This window comes from Ceratosolen solmsi, unplaced genomic scaffold (assembly GCF_000503995.2).
Source record: "Ceratosolen solmsi marchali unplaced genomic scaffold, CerSol_1.0 scaffold47, whole genome shotgun sequence".
NCBI lineage: Eukaryota > Metazoa > Arthropoda > Insecta > Hymenoptera > Agaonidae > Ceratosolen > Ceratosolen solmsi.
Window position 1 is genome coordinate 8563560 of NW_011948419.1, and position 10467 is coordinate 8574026.

The 10467-nt window shown below is 25.7% G+C and overlaps 1 protein-coding gene across 1 annotated transcript in view; it reads right to left on the reverse strand.

The window, feature by feature from the left end:
- The window catches only part of LOC105360676 (ras-associated and pleckstrin homology domains-containing protein 1), a 15068-nt gene extending 5547 nt beyond the window's left edge, over positions 1 to 9521 (reverse strand). The window contains 3 exon segments of the mRNA XM_011497643.1: positions 1 to 92; positions 216 to 383; positions 9430 to 9521. The exon segment at positions 1 to 92 is cut by the window's left edge and continues 24 nt beyond it. Coding sequence (XP_011495945.1) covers positions 1 to 92; positions 216 to 383; positions 9430 to 9445 — 276 coding nt within the window. The 5' untranslated portion in view covers positions 9446 to 9521.
- Between the last annotated feature and the right edge of the window lie 946 nt (positions 9522 to 10467).

Below are 10467 nucleotides of genomic sequence, written 5' to 3' on the forward strand. Positions count from 1 at the left end.
TGAACCGCTGCTACTCGCCGAGCTCTCACTTGACAACATAGATACTGTATCCGAAAAGGCACTATCATTGTCTGGACTGTCAGTACGTATTCCTATAATAAAAAATGTTTTATTGCCATCAAAGAGAAATTTTAATTTATGTTTATATGTTAAAAAATATTCGAACACTCTCCATATATTAAAAGTTTTCTACAAAAAAGCATAATCGAAGGTACCTTCATTTTTACCAATCTCTGAATGCTCGCCAGAATTAATTCTACCATTCGTCGATCTGTTTTGCCTTTGATTATCAGAATTAGGTGTAGTTGTAATGTCATTATCGCATCTCTGCTCCAACGCACACAGTTCTCCAAGTATAGCGTCCAAATCAACATCTTGAGAATCTATAACAAAAAAATTTAATATTCATATTTTAAACGTATAAAAAACTTGTTCACGTTTAATTTAAACGATAAATTATAATCTTCAAATACAAATTTTAACTTCCATTTTTATGTATCTAATGAATGATTAAGTTAACGATATGTTTTAAACATTTCTTATTTTCTTATTTTAATTATAATAATTTATTTCATTTAAAAATAAAAATGAAAATAAAAATGTCGACAAGATTTAACAAAGATGTTATTAAAAATTCTTGCAATATCTTTTATTTTTATTAAGGAAAAAAACGCATTTTATTTCAATAGCATAGAATTGTATATTATTAAAAAATGCATATAAAAGGCAAAATTCAACGCATATTTTTGAAGTTGGTTCAGTTAATTGTTACAGAAAATTTATTCATGAAATAAGGAATTGTTAATTGTGCCAAAAAAATTATTTTAACTTCACTACTGAATTTGCATTATGCTAATATATTGAATAATTTAGATTTATTAGTCTTTGCAAATTAGACTTATTTGCAGAGAAAAATAAATTAAAAAAAATAATACGATTCTTACGTTTTTTTTAAACATAAGTAAATGATATATATATTTATTGATATTTACCCTATATTTATTGTTTTTGTAAAATTTGATTGTTATTAAAATTAAATTAATCATTAAATGATTCTATAAAGATACTTATCATATAGAAAACGTATATAGAAAACAATCGTAAATAATATTTAAAAATAGATTTCCTATGAACTAATGAGTCTTTCCGACAGCAAAATATATTCTATGAAATCCTCACGTATTTCAAGGAAGGTACTTATTCTAAAAACATGTTCAAAGAACGCTTTATTAAATGAAATTATCAATTCAAACGCAATAAGACACCCAGTACGAAAATGACTGTATTTGAGATAAATAATAAAATTAATCAATAAACTCTCTTGGTAGCTTATAATTTGAAAAAATACATGAATGCGTTTGTTTATTTAATATGAAACAGTCTCACAGGTTTTACGTAATTTAATAACTTACTGATTACTTCATCACTTTATTCAAAATATAAAAGTACACTAAAAAATTCTATTTATAATTAATAACCAAAAAAAAATTATACGAATGATTCGATAAGCTTATTGATAAAGTAAAGTAACAAAATTAATGATATTTAGAAGAAAAAACTTATAAATTATTTTATAAGCGATTAAATGTGAGATTATTAACATGAAATAAATTAAAATGAAGAATCAATTGAATATTTTGTTTTATAATATATTTATAACATCGAATAATGAATTACTTTCTTTGAATAAAAAAAAATGATGAAATTGAATCAATTATTTGGTACAGAACGACAGATAATTAAAATATAAATTAAATTACAAATATTTAATAAAATGTACAAAAGGTAGAAACGAGTATTTTTATGCATTATAAATAAAAAAGTATACACAAATCGTTATAATACTACGATATAACTGTTCGGGAGTTTCCAGCCATTATGTATTAATTCAGAATGTCACCAACTATTCCTTCCACGGGCCTATCTACTAATGAGAGGATAAAATCATTAATAGAAATACAGTTCCTTTCTTCCTTCTTAAATGGCAATATCACTTACTTCATATTAACGTTAAAAGCTTTAATTAAGGTATCAGTAAGCATAAACGTCTATTTAATTAATCTAAATCTTATTCGATTCCCAGTTTTAATCGCTTAATATTGAAAATAAAAAGAATCACCACGTTGCCTGATCATAATGTATATTTTATAGAAGGAAAAAGCTAGTTATTATTTCTCAATGTTAAAAATAGCCTATCATTATAATAATATAAAAATCATCTTTTCTATCAGATGAATTCCATAAAATTTTAACAAGTAAGACAAAGTACTTAACAGTGACATTTAAAATTAGTTAAAATAATTTATCAACATAAAAATTACCGTTCTTATTGCCTACTTCTTCTATATTCTTCTGAGAAAATAAATGAGAACAAATTGACACAGATTATCAAATTATCATGGCCAAAGGAAAGTGCGATTGTACTGGAGCAAATATTTTTATCCTATGACTGCTACAATAAATCATATTATTGGATCGAGACACTACATATTCATGAACTTCTATCCCAAATCATTTCATATATTGCCATATCATTAGTCTTGATGTTTAAGGCAAGAAGTAATTGAAAACAAATAATAAGAGGTTAGACAATAATCTAGTTATATTAAAAATAATTATATTTTACCGACTAATTTTAAAGAACATTGTACTTATAAATTATACAATCAAGTCAGAAAACCCAAGTTTCGTATATTAAAAATATTGAAACAATGTAAATAAGCAAATAAATTATGTAATGATCATTTATCATAAGTATTTTAATGTCATTCTTGTCAATCAAATTGTATTTTGATATTCATTATGTAAATTGTAATCATTATTGAATATACCTGATAATATCAACAACAAAACATTTAATTTAAAATTCTACTGTGTGCTTTATTTTAATTATTTAAAAATTATATTGTATACAATATTTTTACTAAATATAATATTTAAAATAAAACCTGCTAAATGTTCCTTATAATATTTTGAATAATCATAAATAGGAATTAAATATCATTACTTTATATTTAATAAAAATCATATAAGAAAATAAATGAAATAAAAATATTATTATTTATGATATGCTAAAATGTTCTACAGCTACATCTAAATTAAGATTATCATAATAGTATTGTATGAAAATCACCCACTTTGTAATATTTTAAGATAAATTATTAATACTTCTCAAAGTACGAAAATAAGTAAATATTATTTTGTACTTTTTAAAAAATAATAAGCAAAACGAATAATATACATCTCAAAATTAAGTTATTTTTATCAAAAACTTGAACTTTTATGTACGCTCTGTTATGATAAAATCTCTGTATTCTAAAATCTATAGAAACATATGCTTCATTTCTAAAATGCAAATAGCAGCAGTGAAAACAGTTTTATGCATTAAAAAGTATAGATATTGAACAAAACTCGTTTGAAAGAATTAAATTATTATTTCAAAGGTTATAAACAATCCTTTTTATTCAAAATATCTCGAGATTGTTCCATAATGCTTGACAGATCAAGATAGTAAATAAAGAGCAAGGGCTTCCATACCATTCAACCTTAGGTTTATTAATTTATTAGATTAAAAAAAGAGAATCGTTGGATGAAGGTGGTGTCAGCGAAAATAACAATTTTGTTTTTCAATTTAGAACGGTAACGTTGTAAAAAAAACCGCTATTGAAGTTATAATGGAAGATAACTTCAAAAGATTATTCGCAATGTAGGTAAACCAAGGAAGTATGAGTGAGTTTATTTTGAAAACTAATTATCAAAAACATAATTGCTGAACAATATAAAATCAGAATTTTTACTTTGAATCTTAATTCAGAGAAAATGAATATTTCCTCAACCCTAATACTGAACATTATAAAATAGCTTCGCTATTAAGTACTGCGTGCTCTTTAACTTTTCAAATAAAAAATAGAACAAATACACTGATAGAAATAACCTAGTTTTAAATTCATATATAATTTGTTCGGTTTGTTGTGTCTTCATACAAGTTCCTTTAAAGAGTACTTTATTTTAAAACTTTGAACCTCAAAAGCTCATTTCTTCTCTATCTTCAAATTTCTTATAGCAATTTCCTTACTCATTGCATAATTATGAACAATAGATGAAGGATAAGAATTGTTTTTTTTATAATGTTTGTACATATATAACATTTACATAGATCTATATAATGCACAATCTATATTTCAGAAATATTTGCTGAGTTGAAAATACTTCAACATACATTGATAATTATAATGACAATAAATCAATCTAATAAAACTAAATTCTATGAATCTTGCTGAAATAATTTATTCAAAGAAAAGATTTTTCGATAATGATATAAATATTTTTTCTAAACTGTTCGTTGACCTCACATTTCTTATAACCAACAATATTAAACATGACCTTTGCTTACTCATTTTACAACGCCACATCGTACTAAGTTATTTCTTCATAAAGACTCATAATGAATTAAATTCTCAGATGTTTCGAGCGATATTTCGTTTTTTACGATGTACTAATTTTGTCGAGAAACAAGCTCTTTCATATTATTCAAAACGATTAAATTATATTTCAAACTTTATAAGCAAGTTGTTATTTCATGATTTTAACTGACAGGATTATTATTTTTAGATTTTCTTTTAACTATAATACCAAATAATAATATACATAATAAGAAACTTAAATAATAATAAGCTAGGTATTATACTAATTTTAGACCGTCACTACAAATTTTCTATTTACTATATCATTGTTTTTAAATATACAGATTACCAGATAAATAACGTGATGAGAACTGTAATAAAGCATGAAATTAATAATGTTTTTCGAAGTAAACAAAACGGTTTGTGTGGTTGTACAAAGGCTTGAATATTATTAAAAAAAAAAAAAAAAATGTAAAAGTGACCACTGCCCGTTAATCGCTCTCAATTTGTATTCTTTGGTAGTGTGCATCATTGAAAGAGTAAAACGAGTTCATATTTGAAGAAAGGGGCGCGAATAACGTGACAAAAACGATCATTAAGATTTATTAACGCATTCGTGATCGTATAATAATTAAAATCCAGATAGCACGTTTCCAATGAAAATGATGGAACGTACATCATCAACGCTGCACAATGACGAAGAACTTCGGTGACAGTCACGCAGGCGCGTACCTCTACAGTAACAATGGCCGCGCACGCTTTCAGGTATTTCATTTCCGGGCTGCTCATTTTCTTTACTTTATTGTAGTGGAGGCATGACTCGTTTCCAAAAATTCGTCACTGAAGTTGATTTTACGAAGAGAGAAAGGACGAGAAGAGGTCATTGAGTACATGGAACAGTAATCATATAACCTTACGAATCGTACACGCAGTCACTCAAGTATTTAGTGACTGGGTAAAAAATGGGACCATTCGTTGCCATTTGTCCGAAGGATTTGCATTACTATTAAGCAACGCCATTCCTGTCATTTTAACAGGGTTACGTAAGATTAAAGTCTAAATTATGAAGAGCTAATAATCGTTTTTCTTAAATAAACGAGGCTTTCTAATGTATAGTTGCAATAACATAAAAACTTCTTTAACATATGTATATTTATTAGATACTAAGAGAATTTAATAAGTAATTATTATGAATAACTATGATAATATTAATATTAATAATTTGTTGCATTAATAATGTGCCAACAAATCGGTGTTTTTTATTTAATTGGAGAAATTTTACAATTGAAATAAATCGACAGAAACATACAACATGGAGTTAGATTATTGCGTAACAAAATATATATTGGGAAAATTGTGAGCTTCGGCGATAGAGGGAGAAAAGCAGAGATAAATACAATGAGTAAACTAGCAGGCAAACAATTGGACAATTAAATGAAATGCAAATATACCTTGAACGGTAAAGTAGCCGAGTATGCTATTGGAACTGCCAAAATCACCAATCATATTTGGTGGAATTGTCATCTTTCAATTGCTATATATTTTTTAACGACACACCATGGGTGCCAATGATTGTTTGGCAACAGTCTATAACTCGACAGATGCTGATCCTTATTAGCTACTTTTTTTAACATCGCTCGAACTGAATTAGCAATAGCTGCTACTAATGAGCCACTAGCCGTAGAGGCACTTTTTCAAAATACTCGCTGTTATCCGCGATCACATTTTTTGGCTATGCACCAAGCATTTATCAGAAGCCACGCGATACTAATACTAACCAAGTGAAAAAAATCGCCTCGCAAGCAATGGCAGCACTTGAGGGGTCAGAGTAACGGTTTTCAGCAACGCGCTCGCTTTGAAGCTTACAGGGAACAAAGAAAACACAACGTTCGATAAAGTTATATGGAGAGCGGCCGATTAGATTGACGACTACTCCAAGTACTTGAAGCTGAAGCACGTTTAGTACTACTACCGCACCGAACAAAGTCAGTTCACCGAATTATACCACCAAACGGCGTCTAGCGTCTCGCGCAGACTCTGAAGCAACCAAAGTCTTTCCGAATGTTAAGAGGCCGAACCTAAGCGATCGGCAGACGTCGGAGGATGTCGGCTACGAGTCGGAATCGAGCCGCCGACTAAAGTATATACACCTTTCCACTTCACCGACGTGTAGGTGCGACATTGTTAAACGCACGCACATTTAAACTCACATACATCACACGCAGGCTCAATCGCTATAAATTGCAAAAATATAGCACGGCGCGATAGAATCTTTGACCCTCGCCGAACCGGCTACTTATTATCTCCCATTCATAATCTTCTTTCTATTGATAATACATTCTATTTTCACTTTTTTCGCTTATAACTGATAATCTTTTATATCGAACGTTTCTCGATTAATTTTTATCACACAATCCTGGCAGCTTTTTCACGGAACTTTAATTGCACCTTTAGGAATTACATTACATTACATCTTATTTAGTGTTATGATATCTCTGTTACACTTAAATAAAAATTATGAAATATATTTTAACGAGCTTGCCAATTCATTGCATTTAAATTACAAATTCAATGTCAATGTTACATGATTACGACGTTTAATAAAGTGAAAAAAAGTCTATCGTCATTTTCTCGAATAATAGTATGCAAAAATTATTTGAATATTTTTTCACGCTCTAGTAATAAAAATATTCTTGTTATTCTTGTTACTCAACGAAGATAGATTATTATTATACATTGCTTTACTGCACATTTTGTAATTTAAATTATCGCTGCAGAAGATACCTTGTCTTTGATGCAATATTATTGTAATTTCAAAATTTGAGGTATAAATAATTAATGTTGAGTCTTTATGGACATCGATTATTACATAGATATCATATTTATTATTTATTAATGAACATACATTATATATATATTAAATTGAGTAACCAACACAATTCCTTAGAACATTGTTTCTTATAAAATTGAATTTGTAAACAACATAGACTTATTAGAAATCTACATAATTCAGTCATCTATACAATTAATTGTAGACATAAAAAAATTTGCAAGTAAAATTAATATCAACTGAAATTATCTGAATTAAACTAATTTTTAAAATTAATGTTAAATTTTAGTAGTATAAAATATAAAATATATAGTATATAAAACGAAAGTAATATTATAATAAAAATTGTTTCTGTAAATCATTATTATTATACAAATTCGTCATATTTATTATAAGTTTAATACGAAAACCTATAGCCCACAAGGTTAATGCCAATAAAATGATAAACATGAAAACAGAATAATCCTGAAAAATATTTGAAATTGTTTGAATCCATGAGTTACCTCTCTATCACACTCTCTCTCTCACCACAAGATTTAAACGATCTTAAGTTCTAAATAGAATGTCGTCCAAGCGATCCGTTAGCAACGCAAGTATAAAAAATTTCTCTATGCTTTAACTTCGATAATCGACCATACATTCTATCGACCATACATACTACGAACTTCTTTGGATATCTTTATATTTTATTTGCAATTATATATCGCATTATTTTCTTTCGATATTATTTCTTCTTGGAATTGACGGTTTCAGTATGTCTGAAGTTACATCGTATTTCATACCATTTTCCTATGGATATAACGTTTTAATTGTATTCGTCATAATTTTTTCGGGACATTTACGCTGACTATTAAATAAATATCATTGCTGATTTTGCGGATTGATATAAATGTTCTATTTATAAATGTTCTTTTAATCTATAATAATACTAATTTGCGTTTCAAAATGACTATATGTACATGTACAATGTATATGAAATATTTTATTTTTATACAACTTGTAAAATATTTTATTTCATCTAACTTATGAAATTTTTCATCTATCAGATTATGAAGATATAAATTATTTTTTTATTTAAATATAATACGAATTTTTTAAATAAAAACATAATGTAGGATAAAATTATATTATTAAATTATTATACTATATATTTAATTAAATTCAATAATCTATAATAATAAACTGTATAATATAATAAATAATTAATATAATAAATAATATAATAAATAATAATAAACTATAATTTTAAATACTTACTATGAATATTTTTTTTTAATTCATATATCGTATATATCATATATACCATATATGTGTACGAACTAAATATTTTAAGATTCCAATTATGTGTCACTGTAATAATCCCAGTACAATTTATGCATGATGTATATATATATATATACTAAGGATTTAGAACATTGAGCATTTGAAAGGATATTAGCATCTCCTTTTATTTGTTCCATCACATATTCATTTATTATTTTTCGCAAACAACTTCAAATCTCCTTTTGGTAGCTAATTTATTAAATTTATACCTTGAAAAATTATTTATCATTCGAAAATATGCTGTATTACAATTTTTATTTTATTGAGCAAATTGACTATATTTTGTAAATAGAAATTACGCTTCTGAATTAAAAATACTATAAATGCTAATTAAGTTGGTCCATTGGTTGTTTATTTATCTATTATTTATATATATCTTATAAAAATAAATATTTAATTGAACGAAATGATAAATACCTTTAATAATTTATAAAGTACGTGCTTCAAATTAAATACACACATTAAATTAGCTCTTCAATATATTAATATTAATAATTTTTTCATTTGTTAATGTTCAATTTCTACTTTAATATTCATTCTAATAAAATTTTAATGTATAATTAAGAAAAATCATAATGATACCATTTCAATTATTTGATTCTTCATTGCTTGCAATAAATGTTGCACTGAATAAGAGAAATTAAAAATGTATTTACGTTATTGATCAAATTTTATTAATTTAATAAACTTTATAGCTGGATCAAGTGTTAATACACCACATTGATATGTATCAAGAAATAATGAAAGTATATTAAGTATATACCTATGAATGAAATTAATTCAATTCAAATTTGCATAAATTGGATCAAAAGCGATACCGTATTTTTATAAATTGTCATAATAATATATGAAATAATAATAAAAAACACTTACCCTCGAGATTAGCCATAGAAATTCTATAGCTATCAATCCGTGGCGTATTGATATCTGGGTTATACGGCCTGAGTGTTGCAGAGCTCACATTATTAAGACTCTGAAATAAGATCGATAAAATATTACGTTCCTATGCAAATGTCAATATTAAAATTATAAGTACCACAATATCTTTTTAAATAATACCTTTGAAATATTTAATAATATTTTTTTATATTTAATATTTAATAATATTAACTTTCTTATCATGTTCTTATAATAATGATATTAACAATAACAGGCATAATACAAATAATACTAAAGTAATTTTTATTTTAAACTATACATTCAGCATTGATTTAAACCTTCCATTAAAAAAATTATCAAGTATTACACAAATATTTATAGAAATATTTACAACTTTTTCTATACAGTTCAAAATTTGTTTGTATTATATATATAAACATTAAATTAATATTTTATTAATAAGTTAAACTTTATATAAAAGACAACTTCTTATAATACTTAATATAAAAATTTATTATTATTCGACGACGTTTATAAAGTTTTGCAATAAACAATTATTTTTAATAATTATTAAACTGTAACAAAATCAATACATTTAAAAAGTGTTTTTATAATGAAAAATAAGATATACAAATCTATAAAGATATATTGAAAAATTGTTTTACTATTTAATGTATCATACATTAGCGTAGTGTTAAAACGTCATTTCAAGAAAAACAAAATTTCCATACACTTATATATATTATAATGCTTTTCTTAACATAAATTTGGCTCCTAAATTATTAAATTTTCATTTACTTCAAACATATATTAATAAGAAATATTTATTCTGAAATAGAAGTACATCATTTAAAAAAATTAATTAAGATTCGTAAAATTTGAGATTTTTACTTAAAGAGGGTCCATTACAAATATTCGTCTAGCGGCTTTGAGATTTAGATTATCAATAACATAAAAATGTTGAGGTCTAAACGTATTAATTTTTACATATAGACGATGAAAATTATTAATGAAGTCGCAACGAATGTGGTA